General features: G+C 41.9%; 2 protein-coding genes and 1 long non-coding RNA gene across 7 annotated transcripts; 1 reads left to right on the top strand and 2 right to left on the bottom strand.

Moving 5' to 3' along the window:
• Positions 1-6,133: 6,133 nt before the first annotated feature.
• slc22a4 (solute carrier family 22 member 4) lies at positions 6,134-13,448 on the bottom strand. 2 transcript variants are annotated; one of them, XM_005456119.3, is made up of 10 exons: positions 12,930-13,448; positions 11,155-11,258; positions 10,927-11,081; positions 10,387-10,558; positions 8,969-9,095; positions 8,599-8,699; positions 8,282-8,496; positions 7,217-7,399; positions 6,776-6,911; positions 6,134-6,678 (listed from the first exon to the last, which is right to left on the bottom strand). In XM_005456119.3, the coding sequence occupies exons 1-10, from the start codon at positions 13,356-13,358 to the stop codon at positions 6,597-6,599; spliced, it is 1,704 nt and encodes a 567-aa protein (XP_005456176.1). In that variant the 5' UTR covers positions 13,359-13,448; the 3' UTR covers positions 6,134-6,596. The 2 variants fall into 2 exon arrangements, with proteins under 2 accessions (XP_005456176.1, XP_005456177.1); XM_005456120.3 differs by having other exon boundaries at positions 6,134-6,675.
• Positions 13,449-13,577: 129 nt separating this feature from the next.
• On the top strand, positions 13,578-16,775 carry LOC102081638 (uncharacterized). 3 transcript variants are annotated; one of them, XR_001224975.3, is made up of 4 exons: positions 13,774-14,211; positions 14,818-14,930; positions 15,305-15,498; positions 15,886-16,775. It is a non-coding gene; the product is annotated as an uncharacterized LOC102081638 (long non-coding RNA). The 3 variants fall into 3 exon arrangements; XR_001224974.3 differs by having other exon boundaries at positions 13,578-14,211; positions 14,818-14,970; positions 15,305-16,775; XR_266687.2 differs by having other exon boundaries at positions 13,810-14,211; positions 15,305-16,775.
• Positions 16,776-16,793: 18 nt separating this feature from the next.
• On the bottom strand, positions 16,794-22,569 carry slc22a5 (solute carrier family 22 member 5). 2 transcript variants are annotated; one of them, XM_005456118.3, is made up of 10 exons: positions 21,773-22,567; positions 21,577-21,680; positions 20,905-21,059; positions 20,635-20,806; positions 20,399-20,525; positions 19,268-19,356; positions 18,898-19,112; positions 18,629-18,811; positions 18,220-18,355; positions 16,794-17,960 (listed from the first exon to the last, which is right to left on the bottom strand). In XM_005456118.3, the coding sequence occupies exons 1-10, from the start codon at positions 22,160-22,162 to the stop codon at positions 17,855-17,857; spliced, it is 1,677 nt and encodes a 558-aa protein (XP_005456175.1). In that variant the 5' UTR covers positions 22,163-22,567; the 3' UTR covers positions 16,794-17,854. The 2 variants fall into 2 exon arrangements, 1 of the variants encoding a protein (XP_005456175.1); XR_003221976.1 differs by having other exon boundaries at positions 17,948-17,960; positions 18,220-18,358; positions 18,631-18,811; positions 21,773-22,569.
• Positions 22,570-24,180: the final 1,611 nt, after the last annotated feature.

Genomic DNA, 24,180 nt, shown 5'->3' with positions numbered 1-24,180 from the left:
TTTTAGAGTGATTAAAATCAGGAAACTCAAAGGATAGAAGCAGCTGGAAGAATTTCAGTAGGTGATTAGTAGGGATGGGTATTGATAAGATTTTCACGATTCCGATTCCATTTTCGATTCTGTATAACGATTCGATTCTTTATCGATTCTCTTATCGATTCTTTAAAAAAAAAAAGAGAACACTAAGGTCGATTAGCTTAGAACTTTGTTTTATATCTTCTCTTTGAACAAGATAGAAATTTAGGAGTAACATGGCCTTATAAACCCAACAGTGAGATCTTAAGAGATCCACAGCCTATGGCTCTTCAATGGGGTGTCACAGGGTCCCCAGGAAAAAAAATTGTAAATGTAAAATAATAAAATAAATATTCTTCTGTAGCAATAACAAAGTATAGCATAACTTATTCTGTAGCAATTACACAAGAATATCCAGTAATGTCCCTGCCTACAATTAAACACATTCACTTACCGAAAATTGGGGCAAACGGGTGCAAGCTTTTTACCACAAACTTAGTCACTGCTCAGTGACATTCGTCTATCCTGGCCTGAAAGGAGACGCTAACGGTAGACTGCAGCAAGAACTGCCAGCCAGACTCTGTCTGTCTCTCTCATCATGGTCACCTAAATGCAGCGCACAGTAATGGCAGGTTTTGTAATAAGGCAGATCGCGCTAACATAATATGCACTGTTAGTTGATTATTTACCTGCCGCATTAACGGGAGAGGACGTGCAAACGTTACTGCTGCTGCTGGGTTGAGATTCACGAGTCCGGAGCGGAATTAAAAACATGACATTCATTTAAGGTTTTGTGAGCAAATGCTTTTGCATATTCGTAGTGTTTCCTCCCTTAAATGAAATATCTACTTTGCAAGTATTGCAAGTTGCCCTGTTGTCATCCGTTCTTGTAAAGTATAACCAAACTTTTTAGCGTTTGAGCCGCTTAGGCGCCCTGCCAGGTAAATGACGCTCTGCAACGTGGTGACGTCATTCGGGGCGACTGGAATCGATAAGGGAATCATTTGCAAAAATGGCAAACAATTCCAAGGAATTGAAACAGTGGGAATCGGTTCTCAACAAGAACCATTTTCGATACCCATCCCTAGTGATTAGTGTTACCTGTCAGCAATACTACTGTCAGGGTTCCTGGGTCGTTGACCCAGTGCTTTCAGTTTTGTTCATGTTCAGTTTATTTTGCCACTTCCATGTTCTCACTTCCTGCTTTTCCTGTGTCAGCTCGTCTCGTGTCATTAGCCAGATTATGTTCAGCTGTGTACTCACCGGTTTCTAATCACTCATCATTCAGCCTGTGTATTTATGTTCCTCAGTTCAACCAGTCCAGTGTCGTGTCATTGATGTTCCTGTGATGTTAATGTTATGTTGTCGTTTCCGCCTGCATTCAGTCAGCTAGCCTTTCAGTCAGTCAGTCCATTCATTCCTTCATTCAGTCAGTCGTCCAGCCAGCCAGCCCTATCCTACTTCTGGTCTGTTTGTTCACTCCGCTGACAATAAACATCAACCTTCACCAACCTACCAGTGAGTCCAGCGTTTGGGTCATCCTTTCCTCGCCTCCACAACACAGATCCTGACAGAATGACACGACCCGCTTTTGACCCAGCGGACTCGGTCCTTTTTGAGCGGCAGGAGGCAGCGCTCTCCATCTGGACGGAGAAGCTCAAGGGGAAACAGCGGCTCTTCGCGGAGCAAGAGCACCTCTTCGAGGGAACTCGCCTGGCTCTGGGCGGGCCTCGGAGACGCCGCGTTCCCCCACCTGCTGCCTCACCTACACCGGAGCATTCGCCGCGGAGAGCGGACGTTTCACGCCGCGCTGCGGCCGTTCCCTCTCTCGCGGGTCCGCTCCTCGCTCACACGCCATCCGCCTCATTCACCGGAGCTTCCACTTCGCCACGGCACAGCTGCTACGCCTCCCACCTCGGCTCAACAGAGGCTACCGCGCCAGGGGCTCATCTGTTTACCCCACCCGCTTCCTCTTCCCAGAGAAAGCGGCGTTCACGCCGTCATAAAACGGACTATTCCCAGCAACTCCCGGCGGTGAGTCCCAGTGACTGTTTGCCACTTTCCTCATTTGATCCGTCACATAAAGTAAATAATAGACTCATCTCCGATCCATGGGGAACTTCCCTTTTAGACGATGATGTGGACTGGGAAGACTTTTTCTGCTCTGCTTCCCCAAAGACAGCTCAGTTAAAGACTGTAAATAGTGGTGGCGGAAGGACCAGACTTAATCCCGATAGACATGTCAATATCACTCACCCCGTCAGTATTTCCACTCCTATCAGCCAGCCTACACCCACACCTGTGCCAGCTCCCAGGAGGAGGGCAGCTGCGACCCAGTCTACCTCCGCACCCGCTCCTGTTTCTCGGGTGGGGTGACTGGTGTCCAGCCACCTCCCGTGCCTGTCCCAGCGCCTAGGCTGAAGGCAGCTAGAACCCAGCCTGACCTCCCTAGAGTCTCGGAAGAGCTAGCCTCTCCGTCTGCTACTTCACCTCCTCATCCACCTCCTGATCCAGCCTTTCACGCCCTCGCATTATCACTGGTTAAGCTAGCTGAGGTTTCTCCTGCTCAGGCACCAGCGTTACTAGCCCAGGCTATAGCTTTATCTCCCTCACTAGCACAGTCTATAGCTCAGCCACCAGCCACACCAACCACAGCTCCGTCGTCAGCCTCACCCACCTCTATTCATCCCTTAGCATCCCCACTCCAGTCAGTTCACTCACCGGCTGTTCAGCTTCCAGCCCAGTCAGTCCACTCACCTGCTGTTCAGCTTCTAGCCCAGTCAGTCCACTCACCTGCTGTTCAGCTTCTAGCCCAGTCAGTCCACTCACCTGCTGTTCAGCCTCCAGCCCTGCCAGTTCACTCTCCTGCTGTTCATCTCCCGGTCCAGCCAGTTCACTCCCCTGTAGTTCAGTCACCTGCTCTCGTCCAGTCACCTGTAGCCCAGTCACCTGCTCTCGTCCAGTCTCCTGTAGCTCAGTCACCTGCTCTCGTCCAGTCTCCTGTAGCTCAGTCACCTGCTCTCGTCCAGTCACCTGTAGCTCAGTCACCTGCTCTCGTCCAGTCACCTGTAGCCCAGTCACCTGCTCTCGTCCAGTCTCCTGTAGCTCAGTCACCTGCTCTCGTCCAGTCTCCTGTAGCTCAGTCACCTGCTCTCGTCCAGTCTCCTGTAGCCCAGTCACCTGCTCTCGTCCAGTCTCCTGTAGCTCAGTCACCTGCTCTCGTCCAGTCTCCTGTAGCTCAGTCACCTGCTCTCGTCCAGTCACCTGTAGCTCAGTCGCCTGCTCCACTCCAGTCAGTAGTACAGCCTGCTCCACTCCAGTCAGTAGTACAGCCTGCTCCACTCCAGTCAGCCCCTGTCCAGTCAGCCCCTGTCCAGTCAGCCCCTGTCCAGTCAGCCCCTGTCCAGTCAGCCCCTGTCCAGTCAGCCCCTGTAGCTCAGTCTGTCCAACCGCCTCCAGCCCAGTCTGTAGTCCAGTCCTCTCCAGCCCAGTTTGTAGTCCAGTCCTCTCCAGCCCAGTCTGTAGTCCAGTCCTCTCCAGCCCAGTCTGTAGTCCAGTCCTCTCCAGCCCAGTCGGTAGTCCAGTCCTCTCCTGTAGTTCAGTCTCCTCCTGTCCTCCAGTCCCCCGTTCTCCAGTCGCCTCCTGTCCAGTCAGTCCAGTCGCCCCCCGTAGCTCAGTGCCCTGCTCCCCGGTTGCCTGCTGTCACCCAGTCACCTGTCCTCCAGCCTGTCCAGTCAGTACAGTCTGTCATCCAGCATCCTGTTATTCAGTCATCCGTTCTCTCACCGTCTGTAGTCCACTCTCCTGTTCAGTCCCCAGACCAGCAGCCACAGCATCCAGAGCCAGCTGTGAGCTCTCCCGCACCTCAGCCAGGGGTTTCCGCACCCGCTGGCCCGGCCGCACCTCAGCCAGGGGTTTCCGCACCCGCTGGCCCGGCCGCACCTCAGCCAGGGGTTTCCGCACCCGCTGGCCCGGCCGCACCTCAGCCAGGGGTTTCCGCACCCGCTGGCCCGGCCGCACCTCAGCCAGGGTTTCCGCACCCGCTGGCCCGGCCTGTCTCCAGCCAGAGGCCTCCGCGCCTCCTGGCCCAGCCTGTCTCCAGCCAGAGGCCTCCGCGCCTCCTGGCCCAGCCTGTCTCCAGCCAGAGGCCTCCGCGCCTCCTGGCCCAGCCTGTCTCCAGCCAGAGGCCTCCGCGCCGCCTGGCCCAGCCTGTCTCCAGCCAGAGGCCTCCGCGCCGCCTGGCCCAGCCTGTCTCCAGCCAGAGGCCTCCGCGCCGCCTGGCCCAGCCTGTCTCCAGCCAGAGGCCTCCGCGCCGCCTGGCCCGGCCTCGGCCTCAGCTTCACCCTCGCCTGGCCCGGCCTCGGCCTCAGCTTCACCCTCGCCTGGCCCGGCCTCGGCCTCAGCTTCACCCTCGCCTGGCCCGGCCTCGGCCTCAGCTTCACCCTCGCCTGGCCCGGCCTCGCCCCCCCTCGCCTCGGCCTCAGCTTCACCCTCGCCTGGCCCGGCCTCGGCCTCAGCTTCACCCTCGCCTGGCCCGGCCTCGGCCTCAGCTTCACCCTCGCCTGGCCCGGCCTCGGCCTCAGCTTCACCCTCGCCTGGCCCGGCCTCGGCCTCAGCTTCATCTGCTCCATCACTGCCGGCTCCCATGCAGTCGCCTGGCACAGCCTTGGCCTCGGCTTCCGCTCCGCCTGGTCCAGACTCAGCTTCGCCTGGTCCTGCGGCTGCCACGCCGCCGCCCGAGCCTGCACCTCGGAATCACTGGCCACTTTCCAGGCCAACAGCTGGACGTCATCGCCAGCGTGGTCGACCACCGGACCTCCTCAGTGGCCACCGCCGCCTTCCTCGCGGCCGCCCACCGGATCACCTCCTCAGTGGCCGTCGCCGCCTTCCTCGCGGCCGCCCACCGGATCACCTCCTCAGTGGCCGTCGCCGCCTTCCTCGCGGCCGCCACCGGATCACCTCCTCAGTGGCCGTCGCCGCCTTCCTCGCGGCCGCCCGCCGGACCGACTTCAGCGTCGCCGCCTTCCTCGCGGCCGCCCACCTGAACTGTCCGGGCTCAGCCACTGGCCGCGTGGCCGCCCACCTGAACTGTCCGGGCTCAGCCACTGGCCGCGTGGCCGCCCACCTGACCTGTTTTTGTTGTGGACTCCGTCCCTCCGTCCTGGGCCCCCTCCGCCCGCCCTGTTCTGGTTTTCTTTCTTTTGGCCGTCGGGTGCCGGCCTTTGAAGGGGGGGTACTGTCAGGGTTCCTGGGTCGTTGACCCAGTGCTTTCAGTTTTGTTCATGTTCAGTTTATTTTGCCACTTCCATGTTCTCACTTCCTGCTTTTCCTGTGTCAGCTCGTCTCGTGTCATTAGCCAGATTATGTTCAGCTGTGTACTCACCGGTTTCTAATCACTCATCATTCAGCCTGTGTATTTATGTTCCTCAGTTCAACCAGTCCAGTGTCGTGTCATTGATGTTCCTGTGATGTTAATGTTATGTTGTCGTTTCCGCCTGCATTCAGTCAGCTAGCCTTTCAGTCAGTCAGTCCATTCATTCCTTCATTCAGTCAGTCGTCCAGCCAGCCAGCCCTATCCTACTTCTGGTCTGTTTGTTCACTCCGCTGACAATAAACATCAACCTTCACCAACCTACCAGTGAGTCCAGCGTTTGGGTCATCCTTTCCTCGCCTCCACAACACAGATCCTGACAACTACATTGTATTTAAAGCATTGCTTTAAATAAGGTTTGTGCGCATTCATTTATGCAGAGCTCTCTTTTAGATCCAGAAGCAGCATTTTAATCAGATGGCGGTCTGGACATTGACCCGGTAATTGCAACACCTTGATTCTTTTGATGTGTTACTAAATAGAAGAAGCTTTCTCCTGGCAGCCCTTTCCAGGGCCTCCACATGGGGGAGTAATGAGGTGATGAAGGGCTGTATATATGTATACTAAATCACTTTTTTCTGTATCAGTTGACTTGTTTCCAGGACAAATAAACAGACTGAACCTTTGGCTCAGGCTTAGCTGTCCCCATACTGACACTCCTAACACTCAACCCCACTGATATCTAAAGGAGGGGAGTTCTTTTATGTCAAAAATGTGTGTAACTGTAGAAACCACACCCCCAGGAAATGTATTTTGATTCGAAACTATTTATTTTGTAATAACACATTACCATTATTTCCCACATAGACAGAGGATTTTGGAGAAGCGTGCAATGTGCTGCATATATTCTGCACGCTGCCTGTTGCAGGTGATGAGAGATGTATTTGAGGTCCAGTGGGACTCAGGATGGAGACATATCTGAATGCTTCACACCAGCAAATTTCCTAAATTTCTAGAGGTGGCTACATCTGCTGATGACAAGAAACATCACAATAACACAAGTAAGCTGAACAAACAAATACAGCATGTAACAGGTACCGTTACAAAATAGTTCAAAATAAAAGACATAAAACACAAAAATAATAAAAAGAAGCTTTAAAATGTATAACATGTTGTTTAGCTGCAGAACGTCATGCTGCTTCATGACAGAGCAATTAAATATCTGAAAAACAAAAAACAAACCAAAAAATAAAAACATAGAGAAGCCAAACTATAATTTAGATTCTTTGAGCTGGCAAACAGATGGAGTCGATTCATTTTCAGCCTCCTTTTCCTTTTCTCCTTTTCTCCTGCTTGAACAACAAGGTGTCATTTAGCATTAAATTTTTAACTGTGACAAAAATAGGTATTAAACATAAAGCTTGTAGGTATATTAATGCATAAACATACCTGCATATCTGCGGCATTTGTGATATAGTCTCTGGCAAGATTTTTCCATTCGTTTCAGGCAACAACAAACATAAGACAGCTCCACATATTGCTAGAACTCCCATTAGTATGTAGGGGAGTGCCTTGAATTCTTGTCCTGCAAATGGAAAATGCAAAATAAAATAAGGGCATCAAAGCAAAAACAGAGTATCTGTTGCTAGTAAACAAAAGAAGAAGAAATAAGCAAAAGTAATTCTTTTCTTGTTAAAGAAAATAAACCTTGACCTCAAGGTTTACATTTAATAAAACTTCAAGTCTGAAAAACAAAAATATCAATAAATACATAAATAAATTACTATGTAGTAAAAGGTTAACAGATCCAGCTAATTTTAAATACTTTGGTAAAAATAGTCCTGGTAAAAGCCAAATGCCTGAAGAAGTAAACAAACAAAAAAACCCTACCTAAGTAAATAATAAACGGGGAGATGATGGTCCCAATCCGTGCAGCCATGGAGCAAATCCCCATTGCTGTGTTTCTGATAACCGTTGGGAAGAGCTCTGATGTGACAGCATACACCACACAGAATGCTGATGTGATGCCAAACTTTCCCAACATCTCGAGAAAAACAGCCACACCAGGTAAACCTATGGAAGAAAAAAACATTTAACATTACAGCACAACCTAAAAAGTCAAACGAGATGTACATAACTAGGGTTGTTTCGAATTTCCTCAGGTAGCTAAGTATACCTTACTTAATCATTCTAGCTGTGCTAGTGCTAAATATTCATGATCAGTCGATTGATATGAATTTTTAAACAGTGCAGCCATGCTAAACAGATTGCACTTAAGGCCTTTACACACGGTGCATTAGATCCGTGCAAATATTTTGCACGTTAAAATATCTGTTCTAATTCAAACCGACTGCAGAACTTCACTTGATGATTTGCCAGGATTTATTTTAATGAACCAAAAATTGCTTTTTAGTTCCAAATAAATAGTTCTGACCAGTCAGGCCACTGCATCTGGCAACAGGTGCAACTGTAACTTAAAATGGACACTGGTACCAAGTATACAAATGCAAAAAAAATATCATTTTACATCAGATGAACAGCTACAGTAGACACTGCTCCAGGTCAATGGCCGTCTGAAATTATTTCTCTGCCTCCTTAGATGTGGTTCCAACTCTGCCAGTAAGTGCTAAAACTACTCAACTGCCCTATTTTTGTCTCAGTGCAATTTCTGGTGAAAATGCATTTGGAAAATTTGGAACTTCGTGTTGCTTTTTTGCACGCGTTCAGTGTGTAATGCCCTTTAGACCCATGTCAGATTTGGTCACAGTGGAAGCTAAAGGTATTCAACTTGGTCAAATAACATGTCACATGCATTCTGAATACATTCTTATTTTATCCAGGTAAGTAAATAGGGTTTTGTTCCTGTTACATTTTTGAGGACGAAGTGCAAACATTTGTTCATCCACAGTGTGAACTCATTAACAAGTGACGTGCTTGAAACGCTTTAATCATTACCTATTGGAATGAGGTGGACACAGAGGATCATGACACCTCCGAGAAAGAGCGTGGAAGACTGGCAGAAGCGCCTGGCGCAGTACTTAAGCAGTACCAAGGCAATTATGTAAGCTGGAACTTCTACGACAGCGGACAAGAAGCTGTTTATGTAAGGGTCACCGTTCAGGTTGGAAGTGTTGAGGACTAAAGCATAGTAGCTGATGGTGATGATGATCCTGCACAGAAATTCAGAGCAAAACTTAATTTGACATAAAAAGCAATTATTTTGGTTTAAATCTTTTAATCTCTTAAGTGATATGAGCAAAGTCTAGATGTACCACAGAAGTGAACATATCAGTGTAATAGAGAAAATATTGCAGCTTTTCACAATGACCAAAATGTTTTGCTTCTCCTCCTTCATTGTCAGTGCATCTTCAATCTGTGGCAAAAAACAGACAAAGTGTTACTTCGGTTACACTTTGGATCCTGGACCTGCAGACTTCTGCATATGTGGTATGAAGCCATATAATGAATTTTTATAAAAAATAGGCTAACTTGAAATGCAAACCTAAGCCAAGAGACAAGCATAATCATGGTACAAATGTCAAAGGTTTTAGTTTTATTCTAACCTAATGCACATATTAGGACTTTTTCACATTTCTCTAAACACATTCTGATTTAAAATCACCAACTTGCTCATGCACTTACCTCAGCTTGTGTAAAAATTGCCTGCGGGGGCTCTACTTTGTTCAGCTTGGCAGCACGCTTCAGGATTGCTTCAGCCTCGTTTACTCTTCCCTGAGAGAGCAGCCAGCGAGGAGACTCTGGGACTATCCTGAGCAGACAAACACAGTGGCAACACAATATTTTCAGAGAAACACAAACTTTATCATTTATCTGATAGTGAAGCAAAACATTGGCAACATCCCTGCCAAAACATCTTGTTGAGTTAGCTGCTTGTTGGTTGAAGTTGAATAGTCGTTTTTGTTTAGGAAGGATACTAAAGTAGTGAAATGACCCAGTATCTGAATGGCAGCCATGACAAGAGCTGATTGAACTGTATAAATGTTCAGGAAAAGTGCTTCAGTGCTTTCTCTGTTTGCTCCTTTAGTGTAGAATATGCTGGACTATCCTTCACAAAAAGAAAGGAGAGGATGATGTCCCATAGTTCAAAGCAGCAGACCATCCAACCATTCATAAAAAACAAAACAAGTGATCAACATGACTGACAAGGGATTAAGATCACGTTGCAAATTATGGGTCTGTTTACCATATAAGGCTGTAAATTTCTAATATGCTGACATGTTTTGGAGTCAGAGTTTAACAAACTAACCGGAGAGAGTGGACATCAGGCTGCTGCTTGGGCTACTACTTGGAGGATGTTTTCAGCTGTGTTGATATTTTACTTAACCTTAAACAAACAAAACTATGAAGTAAAATCTGGTGTTTTGCTATCTTGAACAATAAATTAATGTATTACCTACCTGCACGTTCCCTTCAATAAGAAATTATATCTTTTTCTTGAGTTGAAAACAACTTTCAGGACACAAGCTATAATGCAACCAGTATTGGGTAAGTTACTTTAAAAAAGTAATTAATTACTAATTACTTAGTCAATATTGTATTTAAAAATACTTATCTAATTGCTGTGTGAGAAAAGTAACTTAATTACTAAATAAGTAATTTAACTAAATACTTCTTAAAAATCCCAATAAACCTTGAGTGGGCAAACAATAGAAACTAAACTCTTTAAATAATAAATCATTTTTTTAAAAGACGTAGACTCTACAGTACGCAGCGGTAGCATCTCTTCCACAATGTAGCCTGCAGTATGCAGCAAACTGGCGCGAAATGACGTGCAGCTGCACTACAGCGATGTTAAAGCGGCAGAGTTTACGTCTACGTTTAGAAGATAAATTATTGAAATTAAATAATGATATTCAGCGAGTTTAATTATTTTACAATGTAACGCAAGTACATTGTAAGTAACTGTAATTAAAATACCTAAAAATGAACAGTAATTAGTTACTCCACTTTTTCAGTGGAAAAGTATTTTAATTACAGTAACGCGTTACATAGTAACGCATTACACCCAACACTGAATGCAACAAATGAAAAAGTCTCACCACCACAGAGGGACGTAGATCAATCCACAGGCAGCCATTGGAATCAGCAGCAACCGCCATTCCCGGAGGAAGTACGCTGCTCCAGGCATTGCCATGTACCCCAGTGCTGAGCCCATAAAGACTCCAAGAGAACAAAACGTCACTCTGGTTTTTGGGCTTAGAATTTCTGAACCTGTAAATGTCAAAAACAACATTTTGGAAAATTTGTAATATCGTTATAATGAAACTGACCATTAGTGTAGTCTGTCTTACTGTCTTACTTATCAAATCAGATAAACCATTGGTCTGGCATGAAGCAAATTTCATATGTAGTTTTTGAGGTTATAACAAGAGCTGTGCAAAAGTGATACATAGTATGTCTATATAACAGTTATGAATGTTTGCTTATTTCTTGATTTCTTTATTCTTTCATTTAGGGCTTCCTACATTTTTATTGTACATTCTAGCAATTGACTTATGCTTCATGCACAGACAAAATTACTTAATGCCTGTGTATATTAAGCAGCATCAAATATCACATTCCTTATCAGGAAAACATACCTAGCACAAATGCAATGATGTAGTTGGAGAATCCCCCAGCACCCACCAAAAAGAAGATAAAGGTGAAAATCTCCCAGCTCGGGGAGAATATCTGTGCTGTGATTGATACAGTTTGAAGCAGCATCATGATAAAGAGTATTGGTCTCCTTCCGTATCTGTAAGGAAACACAGTCTAGTAGACTAGATCAACACAAATACTGTTCAAACATTGTTGTGTGAAGTACAGACCTGTCGGACACCAGACCTGAGATCAACGCTCCCAGTAGTACACCAACATAATAAATGGAGCTGGTGAGTGGAAGTTTGTATGCATTCTCACAAACCAAGTCCCACTGCAAAATCAGTACATCATTTTCACTCACTTACAATTTGTTGTATACATCTGCAAATCTGTCAACTAATAAAGAAATGACAGGTGACTCAGATCACAGTTTAAATTACTTGTAGGTTTTAAATCTAAGGTAATATGGTGATAGGTTTTGGAGTTCCACTGTAGACAACAGGGTCCTGCATGGGCTACATCGTGGAGGATGTTTTCATGATATGCTGATATTTTACTGAGGATGTTTTCATGATATGCTGATATTTTACTGACTGGAATTCTCAGTAACTAGTTGAAGACAAGAATAGAATAGAATAAGAACTCACACTATCTATGATTTCTGAATATGTAAAGTAAGAGTAACTTTCCCACAGGTAGAACACCGTTTATTTTTTAATAGTTCCAGGTAATTATTTGTGCAACAACACCAATAACTTTATTAATTTTTCATAATAACTATCAGTTAGTCTCCACAGCTTGGGGAGAATTTAATCACACTTACAATTTGTAACACCTAATTTTAACTCATATAGACATATACTGATAGAAAGTGAGAAAAAATCAGTTTATGTTAGGATAGTTGTTGTTTTATTCTTTTTATTTGCATGATGTAGAGGAAACATTATGGTTTGATGTTGTTTTGATGCTTGGATGCTTTGCAATCACTGGGGAAAACAAGGAACTTTATAAAAAAAAAAGACAATGGGAATGCAAGCTCGCCCTTTGCAATGGCTTAGTCAAAATCCTCACCTGTGGCATGAGAGAGATGTTTGAATAAGATGAAAAGGACTAATAAACTAAAAATGATTTTCGGAGCATTAATCTGAAATCCATTGTAACTGTAATGCAACTTTAATTGACAGTAACATTAAAAACATGATGCACGGTTGCTGAGTAAATTCAAGGGTTGTGTGACTTCTTTCAGTCTGCATAATTCTTGCAACACTCATCTTTAAGCAAGATTATATTTTAACATGCATTTGGTTTTCTTTTACAGCACTAATGTACAAATAGTTACTTTAGTTGTTGCTGCTTAATTAATTAATATTACACACCATGAATACTGTGTATAAGAGTAGTAAATGAAAGTTTGGCATTTTGACCTGTTGTTGTTGTACCTGGTGGGCTGCCATAGTTTAGTAATTTACATGAACTGGTTTTGACTCTGCATAATAGCTTCATGTAAAAGTCTATGTAAAACTATCTTGTCTGTAATTTTTCACATCCAGCTCCATGCCAGGCACTTCATTTAAAAGCGTATCTGATACGGGCGATTCAAGAGTTGGCAGTTTGTCTTGTAATCGGAAGGTTGCTGGTTCGAGCCCCGGCTCGGACAGTCTTGGTCGTTGTGTCCTTGAGTAAGACACTTCACCTACCGTCTACTGGTGTTGGCCAGAGGGGCCGATGGCGCAATATGGCAGCCTCACTTCTGTCAGTGTGCCCCAGGGCAGCTGTGGCTACAACTGTAGCTTGCCTCCACCAGTGTGTGAATGTGAGAGTGAATGAATAGTGGAATTGTGAAGTGCTTTGAGGGTCTTGAAAAGCGCTATATAAATGCAGTCTATTATTATTGATAACACTGATAAGATGGTTACTAGATTGGCAGATCAATGCAATACCTTGTGCATGCATGTTCTAGATAAATCTATGATGCTAAATAAAATTATGACAAATTTCTCACCTCGGTAACAATAGTCGACTGGTAGATGCTTTTGCTGTGTAACCACCCATCTATACAGCTCTCCCAAGGTATTTCACTAACGTTCACATCGACATTTGGGATAATATTGTTCTGAGAGTAGTTCCTGACCACATCCAAGTTAAGCCTTGAGCAGGAACTCCGCTTTGCATTGCCACTAACAGTTTCCAATGGGATTGTCACATTTTTCCACATGTCGCTGATGTTGTAGTTTTCAGGAATATAGCATTCATGAGATGGAATAGCACCTATGAATACTATATAACCACCAATAAATCCATTTGGGAGAATGCTTATGGCCAGTGCTAAAAAAATCCTGAGCTGAAAGGGTCCCCAAGATCCAAGAAAAGCTGTGATGGTGTCATAGTCTCTGATTTTTACCGTATCCGTTACTTCACCAAAATCCTTCATACTTAAAAGAGTCAGTGTTGAATAGTCACAAGTTAGGATGAGCTCTATTGGTCTAAGAGATTTCAGAGCTTGTGAACTGTAAAACTGAGCTCAGGTTTTATATGCCTCACCTGATATGGGAGGTTACACAGTTACATAAAGTTCTTTTTTTCTTTACAACACTATTTGAGCTTTAGCACAAGTGACAATCCTGTAGCTGAGGAGACTAGTGCATTATGAGCATAGCTACACAAGGTTTTAAAAAGTATTTTATTTAGATTTTAATATTTTCAATGACTTTGATGTTTTCTTCACAGTAGGTTAGGTAAATTAGACATACCAAATACTGTACACAGAATAAAATTTCAGAACAAAAACAAGTAAAATAGAACTTTTGAAACAGAAGAGATACCATGACTTAATAAGTTGGATTATTTCAGAATATTTCAGAATTATTTATTTTCATTACAAAGAGAATATTGCAAAGGTGATTGATGTGGGACCTTGTCTTTGAATGCCCAAAAACCTGTGAACCGTGTAACCAGGTTTATTGTCCACTACCTGGGCGGGTGCATGCTGATGTGCCAGCATGCAAAAAGGGCTGGAAGAAAAGGTTTAATTTGGGAAACATAAAAAGTAGGCTGGATCTTGAAAGATGTTGGAAGCTTGAGATAGACAGCTGATGTGTTAATGGTGCATTCAGTCTCAAAAGCTAGTTTTTGATGCAGGGGATGTTGTAAAGAGAGCACCACAGTCTCCCCCTCCTGGACTGGAAGCAAAGACGGTTGACATCCCAATGAAGCTTCAAATGGTGAGGGGGTTAGTGAGCATACTTAACCCAAGGACGATGAGGCCTTCAGGAGGAGGGATTGAGGTAGTGATACAGCAGAGGGCAGCTTTAAGCTCCCGATTAGCCCTTTCTTTTTGATTGTTGAACTAGAATCCTGAGAATAAGCTAACCTTTGTGCCTAGTACTTCACGCAAAAACAATATATAAATTGGGAATGTCTGTCTGAGAAAATGTGTGAGGGAATGCAGTTGGAATACAGAGCTGGCTGACAGGAGTGATTGCAAGAGAGCTGAAGGCAGGAACAAGCCTTACTTTTGAAGCAAATTGAACAGGTTGCACATACTCTCTCTGTAGAGGGGACTACCAAAAGTTGGTGCCACTTTAACCGGGGCACCAAGCAAATCTGATAATGTTCACCCAAGGCATCACATGCCTGCGAACGAAGGAAGGCACGAATATATGGTTGGGGAACAGATATACCTAATGATGCGGCTAGTGTATATATCTTCAGATTTGTATTCAGTCCTGCTAAAAACAGTATTTTATCAATAATATCATAATTCTGTATAAATCACATTCATAGTTGAATCGGAGTAAAATCACAATGCAAGCCAAGAGTGACTATGCTGTTTATTAAGTTAAGAAAATAGGGTCTTGGTGACATGATGATCTAGCAATGTATTTCTCAAGTTAAAGCATTACCTCTTGGGATGGTGTGGACACAGAGGATCAGGATGGAGGGGGAGAGCTGAAGACTGGGAGAAGGTTCTGGAGCAATACTGAAGCAGTACCAAGACACATCTGTAAGCTGGAACCTCACACAGCAGACAAGAAGCAGCTTAAGTAATGGTTTACATGCTGGTTTGATGTGTAGTAGTTAATGATGATGACAGCGATCCTGCTGAGACAGAGTACTCAAAAATTTATTTTATATATAAAATATATAAAATGTATTTTTCCAATAATATTGGAAATGCAAAATACACAACCAAATATCAAACGAATTAGGTGCAGTTTGGGTACTTAAATAACCAAACGTTTTGTACTGCATCTAGCTTATGCATATGACTATAGATGTTAAGTTACTTAAATTTCCATCTCTTGGTTTTAATACTTTTCATATTATATGAGGAAACTGTACACATACCACAGAAATGTATTTTTTTTTTCTTTATAGAAAACAAATCTTCAAGGTGTGGGGAGGAACAAAACAAGATGAAGCTGTAGTTAAACTTTGGATCCAAGATCTGTAAATGAAACACAACTTCAGCGCACATGGTACAAAGTGATATAATGAGTGACCTAACACAAACAGGCTAACCTGAAATGCAAAACTGAGCCAAAAGACAACAGGAACTCGAGTCTCTTGGTGTAAGCAAGTCTTAACCAAATACTTTTCATATTCACCGGTAACAAAAATATTTATTTAATATTTATTTATAGAAATATTTGTTTAACCAAAAAAACCATTCCTGGAAGTCACAAAGCCCTCCTACAGCGTCTGTTTTTTCACTACATCAAACTGCATTTTCAAGCTTCTTCTGCTATCTTACTTCCAGATGATAAAAAGGTCAAGCCAATAAAACTTCATCATAATTAAATTATCTTTCAACTAGTTTTTAGAACCTTTGACCTTTTTAGCACCTTTGCAGATTGTGAAGATCACATATTGAAACAAACAACATATTTCCAAGACTCTTACTTCAGCTTGGGTCAAAATAGCCTCTGAGGGGCCTCTTACTTTATTCTTCTTAACAGCTTCTTCCAGAATGGCCTTTACTCTTCCCCGAGAGAGCGGCCAATGAGGAGACTACAATACTAAGTATAACTACAACGATGACCTGGACACGTCAAAGAAAAACTGGATGTTAAAGTTTACTTTAAAATGACTTTAACAGTCACAAATTAAGCCATTACCATCGCTTATTAATTTCATATGATGGTGTTACTTTTATATAGTAAATGGAAAAGGGTCTGGGTATTATACAGTATTCCTGTTCTACTGGAGCGTCAAAGTGCTTTATACAACATGTCTCATTCACACGTTGACACATATTCAAACAAGCACTTTTTATTTTCTACAACTAAATGCTTTCTATTGAACTTTAACACTTCAGAGGCCAACTTGGGGTTCATTAACTTGCCCAAAGATGCTTTGACATCAAAACTTTGAGCTCAAACTACCAGCCTTCCAGTTACTGGATGACCAGTTCGACCTCCTGAGTTATAGCCACCACCATACACGTTGATTTTTTAAATATTATTCAACCATCTTGTTGCTGATTGACTTCAGTGTAACTGACTTGTTGCATCATCCAACCTTCTTAAGCATCAAGTCACCACCAGTTTCCCTGTAAAATATCTTGATGCTACCTTGACAATTATAGTTTCTCTCAGTGATTAAAATGTCCTTAAGCCCTGAGAGAAGGAATGAGATGTGTTAATGAGTTAATGCTAAGAAGTTAGACATTTAAGTTAGAATTTCTAGTTATTAGATCAGTAATATACATTGTACAATCATTCAATTACATAAAATAAAAATTGCCAAAATATCTGTTCAGGAGGATGCTGATGGCCAGTTGTGAAGGTGTCATGATTTTTCTGCTGTCCATTTTGTGAATAAATTTCTTGACATTTAAACCAAAAAAGACAAGTTTTCTTAGTACTTACAGCTCAGAATTTAAACATTCTTCTATTTGTGTTTCATACAGGTTTTTAATACATTTTACATAATTACAGCTGAGACGTTTTCCAAAGCTAAAGCCTAATGTAGGACAGCAACTCAGGAGGAATTTATCTTGATACAGTTATGACAGAATTCACTAAATAGGCTTGGAGTATATCACAATTTAGAGAGACGCCATTGTTAACAGCATTGTTTAAGGTTCCATCTCCCGTTAACCTCTGATTTCTTCACTGCATTTTATAGCAATTCATAATCACAGTATTGTAGAACAAGTGATACATATCAATATGTGGTTAATATTTCTCATTTCAAAACAGCTTGAAGTGGCCCAACAAATTAATAGTGAGCATATATTTAAAATGACATAAAAATAAACAACATTTAACAACAAATATTCAATGACAATTTATTTGAAAAAACAATAAAACAAACATGTAATCTAATAACATCTTGAGCACTGATTCAGTCAAAGATTTGTAACACTTAAATGGTTTCAAGTCTCCCCATTTCAATCTTGGGGGTTGGGGTATCCCAGAACTCCTTGCTCTGTCTTGTCTTAAACAAACAAGATATTACAAGTTAATTAGTAAGCTTCAGATATGCTGGCAGGTGAAGTTTGCTACCTTTGGACAGAAACAAGCAAACTGCTATCCGTTTCCAGATTTTATGCTAACTAAGCTTAAGACCTGCTGACTTTACCCTTTTCTTTATTAGTATGGCAGCATGATGCTTTTCATTACAGTAAATCAAACTTTTCACTGGCAGTAAAAACAATAAAATAGACAATGATGTTAAATTACGATGTGGTATTAACTGTTAAAACACAAAAGCTGAACTGTGCGCTAATAGGGTTCAGATGTTAATTTTTTACTTGAATTTTGTGAACATTCAATTCCATAAAAAATGAATAATGTTTTTATTTGCAATATGTCTAAATACCTAAAGGAATTCTTGAATTCACAATCTTAGCGTGCTTGTGGGATTTTATTTTGGGATTTCAGATGGCCACTTTCACGCAAAAGACGCTTAACATCAAATAAACTAAAGAGAAAGAGCTTGCCCATCAGAATGGGCCTCACATGGTATGGGTGGGTTAACCACTGCTGCATTTGTTATGCATTTCTTCTTCTTTGGTCCACTGCAAAGCCTGAAATTACAAAAAAAAGTGAAAAAAAGAGAAAAAATGCATTTTCTATTTCTTCACATTTGAAGGTATGTAGCATAAAAAAATATATTGCCTTTTTACAACATGCACATCACCTTATCAGGAAGCCAATCAATCTAAGTGTTCTCAGAAATTATGCATTGACAAATAGTAAAATCAGTTTCTGACATGTTCTGCAGCCCACATGTGAGACACTTAGCACTTTGAGCTTATCTACATGTGATACGTGAACTGCCCTCACCCCTGACATTTTTGCATCTGCTCCACGGTTTCCGGAAGATCTTTATGAAGGGTCTCCGGAAGGAAGAGGTTAACCACAGAGGAGGCAATTGTGAGACTTCCCATTAAAATATAAGGCAGAACTTTATTATACGTACCTAGAAATAATAAAGGAACAAAAGCCAACTTTAGAAAAAGGCATACTTTTAGATACCTACAGTATATCGATGTATGACCTCATGAAATGTTAAGCATCTACAAATCTGTGTTTACTTCAAGTTTACATGAGATGCTGCAAGACATACTTTTACCTGACTATTTAAACCCAAAGGATATTTTTACATACCACTGCTGTTATTCTGTGCCTACGCCATATCATTGTATGACTATGCCAATGCAGTGTCTGTGTGAGATATCTAACATCTGTGTACCTAAAAAAATGACATAAGGTGCCGTGATACTGCCAACACGTGCAGCTGAAGAGCACATCCCCATGCCAATGTTCCTGAGTACTGTGGGGTAAATCTCAGCAGTGTAGATGTACACGATGCTGAAGGCCATGGTGAAGCCAAACTTTCCAGTCATTTCTAATGCCAGAGCAACATTGTGAAGGGCTGAGGAGAGAAGAAATAGAGAGAGACTTAATAGTTTTTTGGCTTCATGATATTACAGTTTTACTCTGTAAGAAGGGAAGCCTTACTGTCTGGGATGAACTGGATGAGCAGAAGAACTCCTCCTCCAATGATAAGGAACAATGAAAGCAGCACTCTTCTGGGACATGTTTTTAGCAGCCATGTAGAAACTATGTAGGCGGGGACTTCGGTTGTAGCAGACAAAAAGCAGTTCACAAATGGGTTGCCACTGAGGTTGGAGGTGTTCAGCGATAAACCAAAATACCCAATGTTTATTGCCATCCTGAAAATACAAAAAGAAAAGCACAGTGTCATTATTTACCAATATTTGTATTATTATATAAAGGTCAAGTCAGGCATCTGTTCCCACTGACTATTTTTGCTGAATTACAAAAACCTAAAATGTCAGAAAAAGGTGAAAGCAACCATAAAACGTACCATAAAAGAAGACACATCAGTGTGATACATCTCAGATTCTTGGATTTCAGAATATCAAGCATGGTATATGTCTTGAAAAGAGGCAATTCCTGGGTGTTAAATGGAGACAGAAGACGATTTATGTGATTTGAACTTCTACTCTTGTACATAGACTATTGTCAGTATATCATAAGCAGATTATATGTGGGCTTTGTCCAAGGAAAAAGCATCATGCAGATATGAATGGGTGAGATTGTACTGTATTTTAATCTCATAGTAATCTGAGGAATGATTCTTAATTCCAAACACTAGCACTAGATTTCTATTCAATAGTGCATTCGCACGCTATCCACATAGCTTTTACTCAGGTTTTTACTCAGGCTATGGAGAACAAAAATAAAATAAACAGACATGTACTGGAAGAGGAAACCTCCAGCAAGACAAAACACAAACTTCCCCAGCTGCCCTCTCCAGGGGCAAAAAAATATAAATGACTAAAATATTCAATGTGGTCACTGGAGTCACATTTTTACATTTAGTCTGTGAATATTAAAACTACCAGCATACACCTGTCAGCCACAACATTGAAACCACCTATGTAGCATTGTGCAGCTCTGACCCTTGAAGGCCTGGATGTGATGTCTGGCACTGGGACGTTAGCAGTGGATCCTTTGGGTTCCAGGGTTGGACATCGGTAGTTCTGGCTTGTTCCGCTGCATCCCACAAATGCCTGATCGGACTCAGATCTGGGTCAACACTTTGGGCTCTTTGTGGTGCCCCCCTAAGCAGGTTTGGCAGTGTGGCATGGTGCACTATCCTGCAGAGGGAGGCCGGTGCCGTCGGAGAGTGTTGTTACGATGTGGGGAGTGGGTCTGCAACAGCGTTTAGGTGGGTGATACATGTTAAAGTAACATGCGCAAGAATGCCAAGACCCAAGGTTTTCCAGCAGAATAATGCATTGGAATGAGAAGACAAATGCTATTTGTTTCACCTGTCAGTGGTTTTAATGTTGTGGCTCATTCTGTATGTCAAATTTCTAGAAATGTAACCCTAAATTTATTTTTCCATTTTTAGAAAATACTAGATGTGGACCTGAATGTTAGACAAATGCATATATTAATACTAATATTAATAACAATGAATGAACCTCACCTCAGATTCTTTAAAGATTACAGGTGGTGCCTGAACTTTATTTTTACTTGCAGCTTCTCTGACAATGGCCTCTGCCTCCTTGACTCTCCCCTGAGCCATCAGCCATCGAGGAGACTCTGGGATAAACCTGCCCAACCAACATAGTTTTAGAGTCTGTTTTCTTCATAGTTATTGACTTTGCATTTATGCATGATTATTGGAGTAAAAATCACTGGATGTTATTAAAAAAAACATACCACCACAGTGGAAAGTTTATCAGAGAGGTTGTTGACAGAACTGCAACCAGAGTCCTCCATTCTCTGATGCCGTATGCAATCCAAGGAAGTGTCATGTACCCAATGCAGTAGAAAAGGAAGGCTCCGAGAGTTGTGAACAGCACACGCATAGTTTTACTCAAAACCTCAGTTCCTATCCAAGATGAAATCATAAAATCGTTAGTGACAAGCGTGTTACTGAAGGCAGACAGAGAAATCATACCAAACACATGTTTAAATTATATTTCAAACCTAGAACAAATGCAGAAATGTAGAGAGATATCTGAGAGGCTCCAACCCAGAGGTACATGATGCAGAACATCCTCCATGAATGAGAAAAGGACTGAAGCAGGACGGAGAGACACTGGACCCCAAGAGACATAAAAACAACCTTCTTCCTTCCAAACCTGATTAGAAAGGAATCATATATATCGCAGATATTTATCCACAGATACAGAGCGTTTATAAATGCATGTGGTTTGTTTTCTTTTGGTGAGGAAATGCAATCAAACAGCTACAGTTAAGGTTTTAAGAAAACATCACAGCTAAATGAACAAACCCTCTCTGGAAATGAAGTGAAATTGGAAACATTAGAAACTGAATAAGGAAATAAAATTTAATGTTAAATACAAAACTATATTAACCCGTGTGTTAGCACCATCCCTGTTATAACAGCAGATGGGGCTGCTGTCATTAATTCCACTATATAGTGTGGCTATAGGGTTTTTTTTTTTAAGTGTTCCTAAATCAGTGTCATTACAGTGACACTACTGTAACCAGCACTGTATGAACAGACTTGATTTAGAGAAACTAACAGACTTGTAGTATATAGTAAATGACAGAAAATGTCTTGTAATTAAGTCAGTATAATTATACTGGGTGGATTCAGGGTAAGTAGAAAAAGGATAATTAGGAGTAAAATACCTGTCTGAAAGCTGTCCTGAGACTAGGGACCCAACAAGATATCCCACAAACAGACTCGAGGATGCAAATGGAACTTTCCATTGGTTGTCACAAACAAGGTCCCACTGTGAAAGATGTGAATTACATAATGAAAAGACAGCTTAAAGCTTCCAAAACTGGAATTTCATGTTAGTAATCATAATAATATAGTACTGACCTCAGTGACTATAGTGGATTGGTAGATTTCTTTGCTGTAATTCCATCCATCTAAGCATCCCTCCTGCTCCAGGGTTGTCAGGTTAACATCCCTTCCAGGAATATATCCTTGTGCAGAAAGATTTCTAACCACGTCTATCTTATATCTGCTGCACTGGCTCTGAACTTCCTCACCATCCACTGTCGTAAAGGGAATTATGGCATCTCTCCACTCCTCAGTCAGGTTGATGTCTGGAATCAAACAGTGGTGTTTCGGAGCTGCTCCAACAAAGACAATGTAAAGCCCGTTGAATCCGGTTGACACAAAAACAACATTTAGGAGAAAGAATGTGGTCCAGAAGTAAGGACCGCTCTGTCCAAGAAATGCTGTATCGTCATCATAATCTCCCATTCTTTATATATATCTATATCACAAAAAATACCTCCCTGCTCTGAAGGGAGAAAGGCAAAGTCTTGTAAAATTCTTCAGAGCTGGCTTTCTTCTTAAACTCTTCAGCTTAGTGTCAGAGTGTTAGAGCTGAGCTCTTTGTCAGGCAGAGTGAGCCGGTCTCTTGGTGGGACGGAGTTACAACGGAAAAACTTTAAATTTAAGTGCCGAGAGTGCTGAGAGTTTTAAACCTCCTTTCTAAAGGATCAATTTTCATCTCAATGTGAAACTTCTTGTTGATCCTCTATTCTTATAAGCAGTCAAGGGAGAAAATTAATCGGATATTAAAGAATGACAGACAGGTTGTGCGGTAATTTGATTGGATTTGATTTACTGTAAGTAAAAATAACCAGAAGCTTCATAGTTACCCAGCCCCCTCACCCAGCCCCCTCACTACTGTGGAAATTTCCTCTAAACAACATTCCACTCTATTAAATACTCCCAAGAAGTCCACGTGCCTGTACTCTAAATGTTGCTAAGAAGAATTAGGTCTCTCATTGGACTATTTTAAGAAACTCCGTTAAGGCAGACATGACTTTATATGTGGATTAAAGATTTTTTGTATGCACAAATTCATCACGCTTTTGTAAATTCACTACAGATTTTTATATTTAGCCTCTTTTACATATCTACATGGTTTGGAGACTGATTGGGGTCCTGTATTGCAGCATAAAGTCAATTGCATTTTTAATAAGATATTATATAAATATAATATAAATTATATAAATTAAGGTTTTACTGGAGACAAATCTTATAAATAAATAAAGAGGAATGATTTAAGTAAAAAATTACAAAAATTACAAAAAATACACGCAAAATCTTTATGCTCTAAGAACAAAAACCCAGATACTGCACTCACTTTTAAACAGCTTTTTAGTGATGAATTTTGTCTGTTTTTAGCTCATCTAAGAATAACACACTGGATAACGTGCTCAAAGCTCAAATCATTTCAAACTGGTTTCACCGTACTCCAGTGGCCTCCACAGTCACCAGATCTCAATCCAATAGAGTACCTTTGAGATGTTGTTGAATAGGACATGTGTATTATGGTTGTGCAGCCAACGATTCTGCAGCCACTGTGTGACACAGGGGCGTAATTTCCAGGGGGGTTAGGTTAGGTTAGGTTAGGTTAGGTTAGGTTAGGGGGGTTATGGTTATTCAGCATGTTGTTGAGTCATTGCATTCAGAAATTGAGTCAGTAATGAACGCAAAAGGGGGTCCAGCCCAGTATTTGCAAGGTGTATATAACAAAGTGGCCAGTGAGTGTATATGCACCCTTCAGAGGCCCTTATAGTGCTTTAGATAAGAGATCTTAAACCTGTTTTTGTTCATAGGCCACACACAACCCAGTTTGATCCTGAGCGGGTCAGACTGTTAAAACTGCTGCATAACCAGCACCTCGCCTCATCCTTAACCATCCTTGATGTGGCATGGAACCAACATCCTTATTATTTTTCAGCAGCGAGTCTGAAAATTAACAATGATATAGACTTTGAGTTTGGATAAAAATATAGCCAATATAGCATGTGCATCCATCAGACAGCCAGCCAGGACAGCATGATCCTATTGGACAAATCATTACTGACTGTGAAGTTCATTGAAAAAACCTGCAGTTCCACACTTTGCTTAGTCATCCAGTGGGCTGGACTGGATCTTTTGATTGTCTAGCTCTGTACCAAATGCTGTGTATTTGACACACATAGAAACAAAACTAAGATGTAAAACAATATATTCAGAAGATAGTAATAGTAAATAAAGTATAAGAAAACAATAATGCATATTCCAGCTGGGATATTGAAGGTTTTTTGTGGTCTTTATTCAATATGACAAAAAAGAAATGATCAACGATAAACAGATAAATCTTTTCCCAGAGTGAAAATACTCATCTATAGATAAAGATTTAAAGCTGAAGTTATTTACTGTCTACAGACAAGGTTTCTTCTAAGTGCATAACAACATTTAAAAACGTATTAAGTTGTAAC

The sequence above is a fragment of the Oreochromis niloticus genome, linkage group LG10 (assembly GCF_001858045.2).
Source record: "Oreochromis niloticus isolate F11D_XX linkage group LG10, O_niloticus_UMD_NMBU, whole genome shotgun sequence".
NCBI lineage: Eukaryota > Metazoa > Chordata > Actinopteri > Cichliformes > Cichlidae > Oreochromis > Oreochromis niloticus.
The sequence above is the reverse complement of the archived record's forward strand: the minus strand, read 5'-3'. Positions and strand labels throughout refer to the sequence as shown.

Bases quoted from the DNA above. Each gene is read 5' to 3' on its own strand.
- slc22a4 (XM_005456119.3), bottom strand. From the start codon at position 13,358: ATGAAGGATTTTGGTGAAGTAACGGATACGGTAAAAATCAGAGACTAT. The intron at 9,096-10,386 runs GTGAGACTTTTT...TTGTCTGCTCAG, and splicing joins ATCTACGTCCCTCTGTGGTG to GATAGTCCCAGAGTCTCCTC. The intron at 6,912-7,216 runs GTAGGGTTTTTT...TTCCATTTGCAG, and splicing joins CCCGTTTATTATTTACTTAG to GACAAGAATTCAAGGCACTC.
- slc22a5 (XM_005456118.3), bottom strand. From the start codon at position 22,162: ATGGGAGATTATGATGACGATACAGCATTTCTTGGACAGAGCGGTCCT. The intron at 21,681-21,772 runs GTCAGTACTATA...CATCTTTCACAG, and splicing joins AATCCACTATAGTCACTGAG to TGGGACCTTGTTTGTGACAA. The intron at 20,807-20,904 runs GTTTGAAATATA...CATCTTGGATAG, and splicing joins CATTTCTGCATTTGTTCTAG to GAACTGAGGTTTTGAGTAAA.